The sequence below is a fragment of the Lampetra fluviatilis genome, chromosome 5, assembly GCF_964198595.1.
Source record: "Lampetra fluviatilis chromosome 5, kcLamFluv1.1, whole genome shotgun sequence".
Classification (NCBI taxonomy): domain Eukaryota; kingdom Metazoa; phylum Chordata; class Hyperoartia; order Petromyzontiformes; family Petromyzontidae; genus Lampetra; species Lampetra fluviatilis.
Genome location: NC_136279.1, coordinates 23,159,391 through 23,178,439, shown reverse-complemented (window position 1 = coordinate 23,178,439; position 19,049 = coordinate 23,159,391). Strand labels below are relative to the sequence as shown.

The 19,049-nt window shown below is 56.3% G+C and overlaps 1 protein-coding gene across 2 annotated transcripts in view; it reads right to left on the bottom strand.

Annotated features, from left to right (window-relative positions):
• LOC144932772 (nucleolar protein 4-like) overlaps positions 1–19,049 on the bottom strand; it is a 141,692-nt gene that overhangs the window by 31,527 nt on the left and 91,116 nt on the right. For both annotated transcript variants that reach the window (XM_078857215.1, XM_078857217.1), the window contains exon 7: positions 2,930–3,157. In XM_078857215.1, the coding sequence (XP_078713341.1) occupies positions 2,930–3,157 (228 nt within the window). The remainder of the gene's footprint in view (positions 1–2,929; positions 3,158–19,049) is intronic.

Genomic DNA, 19,049 nt, shown 5'->3' with positions numbered 1-19,049 from the left:
ACTAGTTGGCTGTGTCGGGTGGTGGCGGGTTTTAACGACACATTTATATATTTACGCGAACTAACCCCACAAAAATGTAAACCTCTATTAAGCTTGAAATATCTAGACCCCCCCCGCACCCTCGCGGGAAGTTAAGAGATGTACCGCTGCGGGAGAAGCCAGACGATGTTTGAGGAAACGACTGAAGGCGGCCGAGCGAGACGGGCCGACTGCCGCTCAGCGAGTGCCGGGGCGGACGGCACCAACACCGGAGCGGCGGCTAAACATCAACGTCATCGTCACGATCCATGGGGCGGATAGCTCGTAAGGTGTCCACTGCACATGTCGCCATTTGTTGTTTCCACTCTTCTCTCCACCTTGTGGCAATATGCTCAAGCAGTGGCCACGTGTTTCTGGCACCGATCTCTTCGTGTCGTCGTCAAGACGGTCTCTGCGAGGTCTTCATCTCTTTCCGGTTCCTTCCATTTTTCCCCGAACAATAACAACCTATTTACATTTTCCTGGCACTGGGTGCTAAACAAAGCCGTGACTAAACAGCGGTGAGGGGACGCTGCTACGCACACGCGCACGCACGCACGGCATTAATTAGCCTCCAGCATTGTCAAGTACGCAAGTTGGAGACATCGTAGCGACTGCCAAGAACGTTACGTGGGCTTGGGGCTGGGCACGGCGCTGGAAGAGACGATGGCCGAAGATCGCGAGAATAGCAACGGAGACTCCGCCAGAGGAGGGAACGCGCCACGGAATAATAACGAAAACAATAACAATAGAACGTCCACTGTGGAGATGGAGCAATGAAAGTGTCTTGCGTGCAGAAGCTGGAGTCGTGAGACAGATCCTTGCATGGCGAGACTGTGAGAGATGATGACTGTTTGTATGGTATGTAAAAGTTTTTTCGCACCGTACGTAGCCAACAGTGCTAATCGGAGATGCTGGGGAAGGACAACAAACGATACACAAAAAGCAGTTGTAAAGAAATAACGTTTCAATGTAGGTGATTTAATATCGGAAGGAAGAGCGTTCCAGACGGCCACAGAAGTGCACCTGAAAGCGCCGCGCGATGCGGTGACCGAGGAGGCCCCCATCCGAGTGTGTGAATCCACGGGCAGCACTGAGTGACTCTGCATTGATCCGCTACCGTGAAGACATTTCCTTACGTGGCTCCATAATCTTTAATTCGCTAGGGTATGTGGAATGAAACTGTGAACGCGTGACTTTTAAAGCGCGTGCAACTTCCCCCGTTTAACCACAGCAAGCCAAGGTCCCTCGCTTTCACGCGGGGTAATAAATCTCTCTGCGCTCTCGGCCGGTGAAACGACGACGAATTGAATGCGTTAATGAAGCTGCACAAGGAAATCAACGCCGCTTCACAAAGAAATTAATGGCACTAAAAGTGTGGCTCTAATCACGGAACGAAATGAAACATTCCCAAAGCTAAATTAATTGTGAGAAAAAAAAAGCGTAAAATAAATAATAAATAACGTTGAAAATAAATAATTATCCCGGGTCGCGTCCGGTGTGGCGTGCGGCCAAGGCTAAGAAAAGACCACAGGTAGCTGCAGATAACACTTTATTTAAATTAAGCTCCCCGTTTAACGAGAGGAGAGAGCGGAGGCGGTGGCAGTGGAAGAGGGGAGCGAGCGAGCGAGGAGCAGATTACCGCACGGCTCCCCTGATGCGTGCGGAGCAGCCACACAATTAAGCCACATTCGATGCGCGCGGAGCGATGGCACGGCGGCGGAGGCCAGGCCACACGGCTCATTTCCATCCCAATAATTTGCCAGCCTTCCTCACTGATAAGGGTGATAGACGGCTGCTGTAAAAAAAAACATTTTTCCTTTGTGCCTCTAAAACCACCACCACCTCCTCCTCCCCGCCCCTCCTTGCCACCTCACCCCCTCCACCCCCTCCACCCCCGCCCCTCCATCTCCTCTCCCCCTCAATCCCCACGCTGTCGTCTCCTCGCTCGTCCGCAGCAGCACCACCCTCCCCGGCCGCCCCCGGCCCAGCCACCCGCTCCCCTACCCCTCCAGCCCCATCTCTCCCCCCCCCTCTTTCTCTCGCCACCCATCCCGCGACGACGCAGCTCCTTTCTAATTTCCGCCGCGCGGCTCCCGGGGGCTGCAGCCGATGCTGTCGCCCGCGCCGCGAATCGCCGCCGCCGCCGCTACCGTTCGGAGCTCGCTCCGAGAGAGGGGGAAGTGAAAATTTCCGCTCGCCGTTTTGTGCTAAAGTGTTTGTGAAAGCGTCCTGCGGAGACGGCGCGCGACACGCACGCGCCTACGCGGGACGTTAGCGTGTCCGTCCTGACGGCACGGAACGTGGCGCGCGACAGGCGAGCGTCCGTATGCGCCGTGCCACAGCCGCTAGGGGCTGCTGGGAATTCACGATCGTCGTGGCTTCATTCTTCTTGCGACGTTAATTTTTTTTTTGTCAAGGCGAGCGATGGAATAAACAGCACGGGGGAAAGGAAGGCATCTGAAATCAAAGAACGAGGATTGGAAAGGAAGGGGATGGGGGTGGCGTCGTGTTCAGTGAGCTCACACATCATTAGAGTTTGACGATAAAGAGGTTCGAGGAGGTAGGATTGCAGTGACGCTGGGCTAGGAATGCGTGGCACATCAAGGGACGTCGGCGGCACAAGTGGGAGGTAACGTTCATCCTCCTCCGGTGTCCCCCCCCTGCCCCCATAGTCTGGAACTTCCATCCCCCAGACATCCGTGCCGACGACACCCTGCTCCTGTTCAGTTTCAGGATTGTCCTCTTTAGCCCTGCCTAATCGCGCCGTGACGGTCACCCCGTTGGGGGAACTCAGCGGGGAAGGGGAGGGTCGGGGTGGGTGGGGGGCACGAGCGGGCGGGCGAGCGGGCCAGCGAGCGGGCCAGGGAGCGGGCCAGCGAGCGGGCCAGCGAGCGGGCAGGAGACTCACGTTGAAGGCCTTGAGCCTCTCGGGGTCGGCGCCCTCGACGTCCCCCATCCGCTCCGCGTCCTCGTCGTGCTCGTCGTCGTCGTCGTCCCCGCCGCGCACGGGCGACGCGTCGTCCGCCACCGCCGCCACCGCGGCCACCGCGGCCACCGCCTCCCGACGCCGCAGCTCGTATCCGGCCGCCACCACCGCCACGGCAGCCGCGGCCGCCACCATGCCCCTGTGCGGGGACTGAGGGAGGAACGAGGGCATGGGGGCGGAACGTCATCATCATCAATCATCATCATCGTCAATCATCATCGTCAGTCACGATCGATGCACTATGGGATGAAGGCCTCTCCAAGCCGTGGAACTTCGCCCAAGGTCCCGGCGGTGCAAGGATCCGGCCTTGAGGTCCTCCTGTCCTCGACCCTGCGCTGGGTCGTCGCAGGCAGGGCTGCTACGCTACTGGGGGGCCAAGTCGGGAAACGCCGGTGATGGGGGGGGCAAAGACAAAGATATTCCAGCCTTTAACAGAGTGTATGGAGCAAGCGCCGTTAGCGAGCACCTACGAAGGCTGGCACGTGTCCCCAAGTGGCGATATTTACACACCGCACAAAGTACAAATTTGAGGCTGAGTCGACCTAGGGGAAGCCCAAGACCGGTTCAGATAATCGTCACTGGTGGTGGCAGCGCAGCGTAGCGCTAATCGCTGCACCTCCGTTCCCCACAAGAAGGGGGAAACGCGTGCGCATTGTCACCCCCGTGGTAGACTGCCGCGGTGGCCTCACAAGAAAAGCGTCCCGCGATTAACGACGAAGTTCAGGACGACAACAACGACGACATTATCTTCAGTTTAATTCCACCGCACTCGGCTGAGCAGCAAACAGGTGATACGGTAGAAATCATTTGCCGGACCGATAGGGAACTGGGAGCCTGGAGGCTAAAAAGATACTTATTGACCCATTTTACGGAGAAGTGAAATCGTGTCCCGACTGCGACCTGCACAGGGAGGAGGCTGTTGGGGCCCTCGCGAAATAAAATCAAAACGGCGATAGGGGCGCGTCGCGTGTCCACACGCCACGCGCGGTCGCTCGACGTGGCTGGGAACAGAGGGGCTCCGTTTGCTCCCCGGCCCACACTGCCTCACACGCCGACGTCGTGATTAGCGGACAACGTTCACGTGCATTCATGAGAATATTAAACATTACTTGCAACCGTTTGTCAATCCACCGCTTGCAATGTATCCCTCCTCCCCGTGCCTGTTACGGGGATCCATTTAGTCATTTAGTAGTACGAAAAATATCTGTCAAATTGACCCCCCCCCCCCCCATACGCACGCAGACTTTTTACACCGCCCCCCCCCTGCGTACGTACGCCTGACGCACACCCCCCCCCCCCGAATCCTATGGAACGGCCGATATTTAATCCACGCAGAAACAATCAGGGATTAATAATATTAGCGTGTTTAAGCAAACAGATAGTCCACCACCTATGCTTACGTACATAGTCAGTAGACCCCCCCATATGCAAGCGTACGAATTTGAGTTAACCCCTCCTCCATGCGTACGTACTAAATGGATGGCCCCTTGCCGTACTTCACCACCCTGGGGTCAGCAGCGCGGGGTGGTGAAAGGTTGGCCCGGCAACGATCCCTTTGGACGTCGCTCGCCACTGCCACAAATCCCCAGCGGCTGCTTGGCGAGCGAGGGCCGAGGGGCGGTGCCGAGATAACCGCTCGCGTCGAGGACCGACGACTCCGCCAGGGGCGCTGACCACGCGTGCAGTTCGCCAATTTCATCGGAAATTTCAACGGACTCTCGAGAAGTGCTTCTCGGCAGGATTACTTAACCCCGACCTTTTTAATTGTCACAAATTGTGGGTAACGATTTAAACGTGGCCGCCATTGTTGTGATGAATGTACTACAGCGATGTCTCTAAGTGGCTGCAGGGGTGCGAGAACCAACTGCACGAGACGGAAAAGTGTGCAAGTTAAAATAAAAATTATCATCCGCAACATTTGATTCGTGTGTCCATTTCAATTCCAGCCAGTGCATCATTTCATGCCTCTCGCTTGAAAAGTAAAATTGCGCGGAGCAGTGCTTTCTCACACGGGGCTATAAAACCGGCGACCTGAATTTTCATTCCCGACCACGGCCAACATCACTGGTGGGTGATCCAAACCAGTTGTGGGCCCCGTTTCACCATCCCAGTGCTGACCAGCATGATGAAGTACAGTCAAGCAATCCCCATAGCTGCCACGGCACCGGGGAGACCTTCATCCGGCACGCGCGGCTCTCCCGAAATCCATCCACGAATAAATTCGGCTCGTCGCGCCTTGTGGCCGGGAAGTGAAACCGGAGGTCCCGTTCGCCCGAATCAATCGCGCAATTCCCGTGGACGCGTCGCCGCGGCCTCATCGACCGCGGCGGCACCCCCATCCCTCTCAGTCAGGCGGGGCGCGCGAGCGATTCCGCGGAGGGGCTTTGTCACAGTCGCCCGGTGCTGCCACGTGACCGATAAATGGGTCAGAGGCGCCGGCGTGGCGCGATATCACATCCACCCCACCGCACCGCCCCCCCCACCGCGTTCGCAAAACCGGGCCGCCAAATACCACGGCGGACAGGAGGAGCAGGAAATCAAAGCGCCTTACTTGGCTGGGAACGTGACAGCGCAGCCGGCCAATCGCGGATTCCTCTCACCGGCCGCGTGCTGCGGCGGCGGCGGACGCGTGGGTTTGTGGAACGGCTCGTGCCTCTGCTGCTGTGCGCAGAATCTTAAGGCCCTAGAACACCGGCATGCTTGTTGCATGCGGAAGCGTGTTTCCACACTGTGGTGTTGTTTTCTGTCTTTTTCGCGTCATGTGTCATGAAGTGTCCGTTCAGAACTCTCGCAGAGCAGTGCAACCCCGCGTGACAAGAGAGCGGCCCGCAGAAGGAAATATTACAGATCACGTTCTGAGATCACGTTCGGTGATTTTTCTTTATTTACACGCTACACTTTCTCCCATGCTCTGCTAGAGAAAGTCGTTCGTCGCGTAGCGGTCAACTCGATATTTTGTAATCTCACAGCTGCAAATTAGCTAAATGAAGTGAAAATCTTACTGCAATGTTAATGTCACGTCATAGGATTCCTGAGCATGTGACTCCTGGAAAGCAATGACCAGCAGCAGCCAGCTGCATTGATTATAGGATTTGAATGAGGTCCCCTAAAGCCACGCGTCCTACAGCTTCCTGTGAACTGCCCGATGCGGCGCAAGAGCAAGACGCATCGTCAACCGTGAATGAGGATAATTTGCATCCTCACATTTGAAGACGCTCAGGAATTCCGGGCTGGGGTTGTCCTTTCCTGAGGACTCACCAGCGTAGCCCGCGACACATAACTCTATGCAGCAGTTCATTCTGTAAGACGATGCACATTTCTCAGCAATTGTTCGTCACCGCCAGTTTATAATTCACGCGCCACACTATTGGATTTGCTGTGAACCTCACTTGAGCTTCCGAAAAAATCGCAGCAGCCAGCGTAAGAGAAACGTGGAGCTGAACGTGTGCGGCTAATCAAGACTCGGGCGTGTGTGGGTGAGCGTGTCACTGTGGGAGTCGGTGCTTGTACAGGGATGGAACAATGGGCTTTGGCCATTGCCCAGGCGATTGTGTTGATGTGGGGCCAGGCAGCGGAGAGAGGGCACCTCGTGGAGGCACGGAGCCCTGGCTCCATCTCCGTGGCGAGCGTCACGTACAATTGGCTGCCGTCAACCTGGGGGGGGGGGCGCCCCACCGCAGTCTTCCCATAATTGAGTGCCCCCAACGTCATTGGCACCTCCTCACGCGCCGTGCGAGAATCGTTGCTTATTAGCTACTGAAGGGCAATGATGGGTATGTCCCTCGAATGCCCCGCACGCTCAAAAGCAAATTGCTGCCGCGAGCAGCGCTCTCAATGCACATGGTCGACTTCAGACGCGGCACAGTGGGAGAGTGGTGGGGCTGTGAGCCCGGCCACCGGAGTTCAATTCTCAGCCACGGCTGGTATCAATGACGCGTTGTATCTGAACCGCTACTAGCCCCAACCCTCCTCCCCAACTTGCGCTGACCGGCGTGGTGAAGTATGGTCTCAAACAACCTCCATTACCGGCACTCCGTGGGAAGGTCTGCATCCAATGGTGGGCTGTAAACGTGGGCACGTCAGCTCCGTATATTCCTGCCCGGAGCATTGTACCGTTGCCAAAAAAAACCTGCCCTTGGCAGACTCAAACATGCACGGTACACACACTCCTCCCTCTCTCTCTGTGTCTCTCTCATGTTCTCTCTTCCCCACCACCCAGCCCGGCTCAGTGCCACATCACCCACCCCCTCGTCCATCCTAACACCCACACTCCCCATGCCTCCCCCCGTCCTTCCCTGTGCCTCCCCATCCCTCCGCACCCCATCCCTAACCCGTGCCTCCCCATCCACCCGGCCCCATTTACGCTGCCTCCACCGCACCCCACCCCACCCTACGCCACCCCCCCGCGACGCTCGCCTGAGAAGCCGATGATTAAAAGCCGAGGCGAGGCGCTGACTGTGTCAGTGACCCCCACCCCCCGCCAGCCCGAACCGAATTACGGCCACACCTCAGCACGCCAAGCCGGCAACAGCAGCAGCAGCGGCGGCGGTGGCAGGCTTCGTGTTAATTTGATTAAAGCTCAGCCAAGCCGGCCTCATCTCCACGGCTGCACACGCTTTAATCCACGCACGCACACTCAGTATGTGTACAGCAGCAGCAGCAGAAAAAAAAGACAATTGAAAAAAATTTAAGTTTGTTCAAGATTGTTGAGCTGGGAGACCTTCGGAATTCATCTGTCCCAGCTCTCTACTTTAGCTCTGCAATCGCGCTGTGGGTCCAGTCTCCTGTTGACCCCGGCACCCTAGCAAGAGAATCACCTTTTTGAGGTCTCACCTTGAGAAATGAAGTAAAATTACGATGGTATAGGGGTGGAGTGGTGGCGCATTGGTTAACGCACTGCATCACCAGTGGCGAGTGACATCTGAACCGAGCCCGGTGCAGCCCCGGTCACTAACCCGCTCCTGCTCAGCGTGAAGTATGGTCAAACAACCCCTGTGACCAACGTGTCACGGGTAGGCCTTCATCCATTAGCGGATTAACAACGGGCAGTAATAAATATATAAAAGTATTCGTTTCTTTTCATTTGTAGAATCCACGTGCAACTGGTCGTCTTCTTGCCAGGACCCCATTTTAAACATTCTAACAACTTCAAGGACCTTTCTTGGTTAAACGGCGCACTGCCGTATTTGTTATGCGCATTACAAACCACGGGGCCCGGCACCACAGGGACACAACTCCAGCTAAGGTCGGCAGTGAACTCTGGCTCGGATTTTGTAATTACAGCTGACTGACACGAATGAGCGGGTGGATTAATGAATTAGTACATCGGGAAATAGGAGGCGATGCTGAATGCACGAGTGGCTGCTGCCGCTGCCGCCACTACTACTGCCGGGATATCACCAGACCTGTTCTGCTGGGAGGCCACGCAGATATCTTAGGTGGAAAACCCGAAACGGAGTTCACTGGATATCCCCACTCCGTAGCGGGAGTTCACAAAGCCGCAAAAAAAAAACCTCGCAGCCACGGACGAGCCGCTAGCGCGTGGGGCTATGGTCGCTCAAACACTATATATAAAAATATATATACAATATCGCACACACGCGCGTGTGTGTGTGTGTTTACAGCTGCAGGGAAAAGTGTTTGCAAGTGGTTGGGGACCTCATCAGAGATTCCCACTTGGGATTCAAAACCCCCGGCCCCAATGCTTCCCACCGCCCCTACCCCCAGCTCTCCACCACCGCCCACGGTCGTCCCAGGGCCTTCTCCTACATCCTCCACCCGCTGGGCCCCAGGGGTTTATGAACAATGAACCGCGGTGGCTGCGTCGGGACAAGTGCCTGCTGAGCCCGGTTAATGCTAATGGAGGAAATGTTTAGACAATCGAGGTGGGTGTCCTGGAAAGAAAGAAAACACAACAAAAAAACCGTGATAATCCACGCAATGGCATTGGCCACGAAGAGGGGCATCTGTTGAAAGGAAGGCAGATCGAGAGAGCATTTCAAACAAAAAAGTGACGACTGAACTGTCCAGAGGATTGTACAGTGTTCCACCAAAACTGGCATGCTTTATCTCACGCATATATATATAACAACATAAATAATAAGTGAGCATTAAATATATGTTGGTTAGCGACATTTCAGGATACTGTCAATTTAGCCACGGCAGCATCCAGAGTTTGATGTAAAAAATTATCCACTCGTTTCCGCTTGCTGGCAGACATTTGGATTGGCCTTGTCGTTTTGCCGCGAGGCGATCTCTCTCTCGGTATTTGTGTTTTTAAACCCTTGGCAGTTCGAGGCGTTGCAGCCTTTGGCCTGCAGCCAACGTTCTGTGCCACCCCGTGCAGAGCAAAGTTGAAATTCTTATTTTTATTCGAGCGCCAGACGTTTTAAGAGATCCTTACGCAATATGTTTTCTGCACGGAATTTTTAAAGCTCAGGGAGTATTTGGAAAATTCTATTCACGTATTCATTTGAATCCTGGTCAACGTTCATTGTCCTATGGAGAGACTGGTCCTGGCACTGAAAATTTTGGAATTTGCACCATCGGTTCAGGGCTGAAAGTAGAAATATGTGCCACTCTAATGCTGGTTTGGGCACAGAGACATGTAACACTGACTTGATATATATACATTATTTAAAAAAATTACGTCGCTCAAATTGTCATTTTTTTGCCTTTCACGTACATCAAAAGGCCTTATTTTGTTCCAGTGGAGCATTTGCTGCAATCTCTGGGGCATCTTTGATGGGTGAGATGGGCTGTTCAAAAGTCCAGAATTAACACCTTTGACAAAAACATTATAGGGGAGACACTGCGATAATTAAAATTCATTGGATTACGGGGACTGGCGCTGCAAAACAGGGCCTGCAGCATCAATCAATCATCCGCAGACCTGGCATAACAAAGGTGCTGAGCAGAAATACCGAGTGAAGGTCCTAAATGTGATTGTTAAAAAACTGACTGCATAGTCGCTTTGTAATGATGGATAGGTATCGCTCGCCACTGGTATTGGCCATGGCCAGGAATCGGATTCAGGTCGCCGGGTTCACAACGCAGTGCGCTAACCACTGCACAAACCACTCAACCCAGTACGTGGTGATGTGGATGAGAAAGACTATTATTTATGCAAATTACATACCAACTATATTTGTAGGCTGACGGAGCAAACACAACTGTACAAACGAAACAGAAAAGAGCAGAAAATCTACAAATGAGTCCGGAAAAAATAAAAATCTTGAAATCGTGACCCCCGATTCGTGACGGGATCACGAGGCGCAGGGAGCAAGCCGCGACACGTTCGCCGCACAGCGACGGCCGCCGCCACCTCCTCCTCCTCCCCTCCGAGGGTGCGAGCGAAACGACGCCAGGCGCTCAATGTTTGAGGAAAGCGATGCTAACCCCATCGCTGTGTCCGGAGAGTCAAAGATTTCTCTGCAGGCGACCTGTGATGATCTTTCCTTGTCGCGGTGCTCGGCGGATAAAGTGTGTGGAATAATGTAGAGGCGTGGGAATTGCGCGTTTTTTTACGAAGGTACGGTTTTTTTATGTTTTTATTTTGCCTTCAGGAAGGTGGCAGTCTTGGTGAAGAGAGCTACCTGGAGTCTGCCTTACTCTTCTGTCATCTTGGTTGCATTAGAAGTGTTTCAGGTAGGAAATCTCAGTTGTAAGAAAAACCTTGCGATATTAAACAGCTCTTACAATTACATGTTCACAGTACAGTAATTGATATAATTATGCTAAATATCAAGAAATAATACGCATGTCATTAAAATACTTTCCACGCATGTCAATGCCAAAAAAAGACAAAGGCAGCAAATCATTTGAGTTTGAGTAACAAACAATTACGCGGCATGAAACAGCCCCCGACAGCGGACCAAACATGGGCAGAATATATCTGGTAAAGTCTCCATCAGCCGTGATCTATCAACTGCTGCATGGAGGCTTCCTCCCCAAGCCATCACCATCTCTCAGAATCCATCGAAAGCATCCGTCTCCACCTGGGGAGTCCAACATGTGGAACCTGCACGTGCGCAGTTGGACGACAAACAGCAAGCGTGCCCCTAATCCGCGACGGTTTATGTCCGTATGGGGCAAACACGTGGGGTGGAGCGGTGATGATGTCACGGCAGTGGACCACGCGCTGCGCCATGAACCCAACGATTTTGATTCCCAGCCATGGCCAACATCGGTGGCGTGTGATTTCTGAACTAGTTTTGGGGGCCCCCCCTTCACCATACTGCACTGACCAGCACGGTGAAGTATGGTCAAACGCCCACAACCGACGCGGCATTGTGAGGCCTTCATCCAGCAGTAGACTGGCAAAAGGGCTTAGAATTATTATTATTATTCTTGTTAATATGAAAATGTAAAGATGAGGCTCAAAAAGAGAAGTCTATTTCAGAGATCTTTCAAACGAGTGACCGTTGGTCAGTCGGCTCACGGTGGTTTATGAAGCCATGTGGTTCACGCGGAGTGCAACTTAGCCCGGCGCGTTAAGGAGATTACGCGTTTGACGTCAGAGGTGCCTCCGACTTATTCTCCACGGAGCAGGAACATCGCAGCGGCGCGGGACGCCTGCCGGAATGGCCCACGGCCGGGTGTTGTTGTAATGACGCCTCGTCTGATCCGTGCAGATTTGTCGAACCCGGTAAGCAGTGGAGGTCATCGGGCACAATTATAATTCCACCCGATCACTGCAGCCTCTCAAGAGCTTGGGCATGCTCTCCCTTTTTGATTAGTATAATTACGAGCATACTGCAATAACAGCTATCGGTAAATACATTTCAATAATGATAATAACTCGCATCCCTTCGTCAATATCGTGTACTATCAAGGCAATCGTTGTTTGACCATACTTCACCATGCCGGTCAGTGCGGCCGTCGCGGTTGGACCCTGGGACCCCGTTGGGAGATATTGCTCACCACTGTTGTTAGCCACGGCCGGGGAATCATAGCGCGGTGAGGAATCCACCGAGCCAACCGCCTCTCCTCGCATAACGAAATACACGTCGAATCTTTGATGTAACAAAACCTTTGTCCAAAACACAGGAAATGAGAAATGGATTCGGGAACATCCAATTTCAAAGCCTCCGCAGTTCCCTGTGTTCCCAGGGCTTCATTTATTATTATTCTTGTTATTATTGTTCTACTTTATAAACCCCCAACAGCTCCGGCGCTTGGCGAGGCCCCGTCATTAATAAGCGGGCGATCACGCGAGGATGAGCGAGCGAGGATGAGCGAGCAAGGATGAGCCAGCGAGAATGAGCGAGCGAGAATGAGCGAGCAAGGATGAGCGAGCGAGGATGAGCCAGTGAGCGAGCGAGCGAGGATCCTGCAGCCGATAATTGCCTAGAGGGGGAACGTGCAGCTTGAGGGTGCGATGGTGTGCGGGGCTCAAAAACATCGCCGGAACGTTCGCAAGAGATTCCCCCCCCCCGCCCCCACCAAAAAAAAACTTGACCAATCTCGACGTGGTTGCTAATTGCTTTTTCAACAGTTTGTAGATGATCCTACACGAGGCTAGAAGAAGCAGAAAGAAAATATATATATAAATGCCCAAGGCATAAACAGCTCGTATCCTTGAGACAATGCATTGCAATTTAATATTTTCCATGATGATGTGATTTTTTGCCACATTAACTTTTACAGATTTCCATTTTACATTCCCCATCTGTTTATGTAGATTTATATGTGGTAACTGACAGTGGGCTTTGCCCGTTTTCTAATGGCTATAGCGTCACACTCGGCGGACTTCGATCTATGTAGAATTCTAGGCTAACCCTGCCCCCCCATCAGACATGCCGATCAACCTCTGGGCCATAATTGCCATGGCCCAAATTCAAAGTTTTTTTGGTTTTCACATGTTTCTGACCAGCACGGTGAAGTATGGACAAACGACCCCCATCACCGGCACTGTGTGGGAGGCTTTCATCCAGCAGTGGAATGAAGAACTTTAAGTTATTTATTTTACATAGAGTATACACATACATACAACAATCCCCCCCATCTCGCCGACACAGAATGCTGGGGCAAGTGCTGTTAGCGAGCACCTATTAAGGACGGCACGGCGCATGAGGCGGCGGCGTGTCCCAGTGCCGTCTCCACTCCCCGCAACAGGTATTGATTGAAGGCTGAGTCAACCTAGGAGAGACCCAGGATCGGGTCGGATATCACTCGCCACTTACGGTGGCCGTGGCCAAGAATGGAAGTCGTGTCGCTGGGCTCGTAACGCTCTCGGTGCGTGCGCCTAGATAAGCGCGCACAGAGGCGCACATCAGACGCGTTCCTCCCCAGCGTCCCCCCCGTGCACGCTCGCAACGCGGCCGTGGAAGAATGAGACGAGTGCCATGGGGCAGCTCGCAGGGAGCCGCCGGCTGGCCAGCGTCACGAGCGGCTCCTGGTGCTCACGGTTAAAGGGGAAGAGTGGGAGGGTGGAAGGTGGTGGGGAGGGGTGGGGCAATGCCGCCGCCGCAGCCGCTAATGAGACGAGCTGGAAATTACGCGGCGCGCACGGCGGCGCGTGTCCGCCACCTGACAGCGAGCGGCGGGCGGGCGAGGCAGAAGGCGGCAGCTAATTTCCAGCCCCCCCAACCCACCCCCCCCGTCTGCGCGTCCACCGAAATCGCGCGGCAATTAAACGGCACGGCCGAGGGAGCTTCGTTAAAATCGCGGAGGAGACCGCCACCGCGCCGCGCCCGCCGCGCAAAAACACCGGCACGTGCGGCGCGCACGCGGGCCTCCACGCGGCACACAGACGACGACGGTGACGGCTCGGACGAACGGAGACCGACCAGGGTTTTGTGTGCTCCCCTGGTAGTTTGGGGAGGGGGGTGGGGGGAGGTTTGGCGTTGGTTTGGGGGGCCCGGCCGGGGCAGGCCGGCGAGCCTCTGAATGGGTTCGTTATGCCGTCGCGCTGGCGCGGGGGAGACCGGCGGGTTGTGCTGCCCCCCCACTCCCCCCCCCACTCCCCCCCCACTCCCCCCCCAACTCCCCCCCCCCCACTCCGCTTTGTAAGGTGACTCGAGGATGGGGTAGGGCGGAGGGGTGTCTGGCTATAGGGTCTCGAGTGCCCCCGGCTGGCACGTCCGTGACGCGGATGATGCACGGGGAGGAATCGCCCAAGCATGGGCGCAGGACGCGTGGTGCTGGTGGTGGTGGTGATCCTTCTTGCCGGGCCGTCTCCCGGCACTCTGCTCGCTGGTGACCCCCGCCACCCACGATACGCTCCGCAACAGAGGACTCGCTCAAACTGCAGCTCCCCTCCCATTCGCCTCCCCGCTCAGTCTCTGCTGCCCCCCCACGCCCCCAACACAACCAGACGCCTCCTCTTCCTCCATCTTCCCCTCACTCTCTGAGCCACCCTGCCCCCCCGAGATCAGAGGGGGGTGTGAAGGAGCGGGTGAAGCTCAGGCGGAGAAGGGCGGGAGGGGGACTGCCTTGTGGGAGGAGGCGCACGGCGCGTGCACGGCTGTAATTAGCGCGAAGGTCGTTAAATCAATGCAGCAGCCCCACGCCGTCAGGGCACGCTTCAGGACGCGCCGCCGCCGCCGCCGATGCTGCTCAGGACGCTCGCTCCCTCCTGGGGTGCAGCCGCCACGCAACGCGCGCGAGCAGCCGGACAGTTCCATCTTCCCCTCCTGCCCGCCCCACCACCCGACCCAGGTGCACCCGCTGGGATTCGGCACCAAGAACAACGCAGGCCTCAAGCACAACACACATCCCACTCCCTCTCCTCCACCCCCTCTCCTCCACCCCCACTCCCTCTCCTGCACCCCACTCCCTCTCCTCCACCCCCTCTCCTCCACCCCCACCCCCTCTCCTCCACCCCCACTCCCTCTCCTGCACCCCCACTCCCTCTCCTCCACCCCCTCTCCTCCACCCCCACCCCCTCTCCTCCACCCCCACTCCCTCTCCTCCACCCCCACTCCCTCTCTTCCACCCCCACTCCCTCTCCTCCACCCCCACTCCCTCTCCTGCACCCCCACTCCTCCACCCCCTCTCCTCCACCCCCACCCCCTCTCTTCCACCCCCACTCCCTCTCCTGCACCCCACTCCCTCTCCTCCACCCTCACTCCTCCACCCCCTCTCCTCCACCCCCACTCCCTCTCCTCCACCCCCTCTCCTCCACCACCACCCCCTCTCCTCCACCCCCACTCCCTCTCCTCCACCCCCACTCCCTCTCCTCAACCCCCACTCCCTCTCCTCCACCCCCACTCCCTCTCCTCCACCCCCACTCCCTCTCCTCCACTCCCTCTCCTCCACCCCCTCTCCTCCATCCGCACCCCCTCTCCTCCACCCCCACTCCCTCTCCTCAACCCCCACTCCCTCTCCTCCACCCCCACTCCCTCTCCTCCACCCCCACTCCCTCTCCTCCACCACCACTCCCTCTCCTCCACCCCCTCTCCTCCATCCGCACCCCCTCTCCTCCACCCCCACTCCCTCTCCTCCACCCCCACTCCCTCTCCTCCACCCCCACTCCCTCTCCACCACCCCCTCTCCTCCATCCCCACCCCCTCTCCTGCACCCCCACTCCCTCTCCTCCACCCCCACTCCCTCTCCTCCACCCCCACTCCCTCTCCTCCACCCCCACTCCCTCACCTCCACCCCCACTCCCTCTCCTCCACCCCCACTCCCTCTCCTCCACCCCCACCCCCAGGTGTCTCTGACTGGGTAACCCCACGTGTCTCTGACTGGGTAACCCCACGTGTCTCTGACTGGGTAACCCCACGTGTCTCTGACTCGGTAACCCCGCGTGTCTCTGACTGGGTAACCCCACGTGTCTCTGACTCGGTAACCCCTCGTGTCTCTGACTGGGTAACCCGACGTGTCTCTGACTGGGTAACCCCTCGTGCCTCTGACTCGGTAACCCCACGTGTCTCTGACTGGGTAACCCCACGTGTCTCTGACTGGGTAACCCCACGTGTCTCTGACTGGGTAACCCCTCGTGTCTCTGACTGGGTAACCCCGCGTGTCTCTGACTGGGTAACCCCGCGTGTCTCTGACTGGGTAACCCCACGTGTCTCTGACTGGGTAACCCCACGTGTCTCTGACTAGGTAACCCCTCGTGTCTCTGACTGGGTAACCCCTCGTGCCTCTGACTGGGTAACCCCTCGTGTCTCTGACTGGGTAACCCCTCGTGCCTCTGACTGGGTAACCCCTCGTGTCTCTGACTGGGTAACCCCTCGTGTCTCTGACTGGGTAACCCCACGTGTCTCTGACTCGGTAACCCCTCGTGTCTCTGACTGGGTAACCCCACGTGTTTCTGACTGGGTAACCCCACGTGTCTCTGACTGGGTAACCCCACGTGTCTCTGACTGGGTAAACCCACGTGTCTCTGACTGGGTAACCCCACGTGTCTCTGACTCGGTAACCCCTCGTGTCTCTGACTGGGTAACCCCACGTGTCTCTGACTGGGTAACCCCTCGTGTCTCTGACTGGGTAACCCCACGTGTCTCTGACTCGGTAACCCCACGTGTCTCTGACTGGGTAACCAGTCGTGTATCTGACTGGGTAACCCCATGTGTCTCTGACTGGGTAACCCCACGTGCCTCTGACTCGGTAACCACGCGTGTCTCTGACTCGGTAACCCCGCGTGCCTCTGACTGGGTAACCCCTCGTGTCTCTGACTGGGTAACCCCACGTGTCTCTGACTGGGTAACCCCTCGTGTCTCTGACTGGGTAACCCCACGTGTCTCTGACTCGGTAACCCCACGTGTCTCTGACTCGGTAACCCCTCGTGTCTCTGACTGGGTAACCCTACGTGTCTCTGACTGGGTAACCCCTCGTGTCTCTGACTGGGTAACCCCACGTGTCTCTGACTCGGTAACCCCTCGTGTCTCTGACTCGGTAACCCCTCGTGTCTCTGACTGGGTAACCCCTCGTGTCTCTGACTGGGTAACCCCACGTGTCTCTGACTCGGTAACCCCACGTGTCTCTGACTCGGTAACCCCTCGTGTCTCTGACTGGGTAACCCCTCGTGTCTCTGACTGGGTAACCCCACGTGTCTCTGACTCGGTAACCCCACGTGTCTCTGACTCGGTAACCCCACGTGTCTTTGACTCGGTAACCCTACGTGTCTCTGACTGGGTAACCCCTCGTGTCTCTGACTGGGTAACCCCACGTGTCTCTGACTGGGTAACCCCTCGTGTCTCTGACTGGGTAACCCCACGTGTCTCTGACTCGGTAACCCCTCGTGTCTCTGACTCGGTAACCCCTCGTGTCTCTGACTGGGTAACCCCTCGTGTCTCTGACTGGGTAACCCCACGTGTCTCTGACTGGGTAACCCCACGTGTCTCTGACTCGGTAACCCCACGTGTCTCTGACTGGGTAACCCCACGTGTCTCTGACTGGGTAACCCCTCGTGTCTCTGACTGGGTAACCCCACGTGTCTCTGACTCGGTAACCCCTCGTGTCTCTGACTCGGTAACCCCTCTTGTCTCTGACTGGGTAACCCCTCGTGTCTCTGACTGGGTAACCCCACGTGTCTCTGACTCGGTAACCCCACGTGTCTCTGACTCGGTAACCCCACGTGTCTCTGACTCGGTAACCCCTCGTGTCTCTGACTGGATAACCCCACGTGTCTCTGACTCGGTAACCCCTCGTGTCTCTGACTCTGTAACCCCTCATGTCTCTGACTGGGTAACCCCTCGTGTCTCTTGACTGGGTAACCCCACGTGTCTCTGACTCGGTAACCCCTCGTGTCTCTGACTGGGTAACCCCACGTGTCTCTGACTGGGTAACCCCACGTGTCTCTGACTGGGTAACCCCACGTGTCTCTGACTCGGTAACCCCTCGTGTCTCTGACTGGGTAACCCCACGTGTCTCTGACTGGGTAACCCCTCGTGTCTCTGACTGGATAACCCCACGTGTCTCTGACTGGGTAACCCCACGTGTCTCTGACTCGGTAACCCCACGTGTCTCTGACTGGGTAACCCCACGTGTCTCTGACTCGGTAACCCCACGTGTCTCTGACTCGGTAACCCCTCGTGTCTCTGACTGGGTAACCCCTCGTGTCTCTGACTGGGTAACCCCACGTGTCTCTGACTGGGTAACCCCACGTGTCTCTGACTCGGTAACCCCTCGTGTCTCTGACTCGGTAACCCCTCGTGTCTCTGACTGGGTAACCCCTCGTGTATCTGACTGGGTAACCCCACGTGTCTCTGACTCGGTAACCCCTCGTGTCTCTGACTGGGTAACCCCACGTGTCTCTGACTGGGTAACCCCTCGTGCCTCTGACTCGGTAACCCCACGTGTCTCTGACTGGGTAACCCCTCGTGTCTCTGACTGGGTAACCCCACGTGTCTCTGACTCGGTAACCCCTCGTGTCTCTGACTGGGTAACCCCTCGTGTCTCTGACTCGGTAACCCCACGTGTCTCTGACTGGGTAACCCCGCGTGTCTCTGACTCGGTAACCCCGCGTGCCTCTGACTGGGTAACCCCTCGTGTCTCTGACTCGGTAACCCCTCGTGTCTCTGACTGGGTAACCCGACGTGTCTCTGACTGGGTAACCCCACGTGTCTCTGACTCGGTAACCCCACGTGTCTCTGACTGGGTAACCCCACGTGTCTCTGACTGGGTAACCCCTCGTGTCTCTGACTGGGTAACCCCACGTGTTTCTGACTCGGTAACCCCACGTGTCTCTGACTCGGTAACCCCTCGTGTCTCTGACTGGGAAACCCCACGTGTCTCTGACTGGGTAACCCCTCGTGTCTCTGACTCGGTAACACCGCGTGCCTCTGACTGGGTAACCCCTCGTGTCTCTGACTGGGTAACCCCACGTGTCTCTGACTCGGTAACCCCTCGTGTCTCTGACTGGGAAACCCCACGTGTCTCTGACTGGGTAACCCCTCGTGTCTCTGACTGGGTAACCCCTCGTGTCTCTGACTGGGTAACCCCACGTGTCTCTGACTCGGTAACCCCACGTGTCTCTGACTCGGTAACCCCTCGTGTCTCTGACTGGGTAACCCCACGTGTCTCTGACTGGGTAACCCCACGTGTCTCTGACTCGGTAACCCCACGTGTCTCTGACTCGGTAATCCCACGT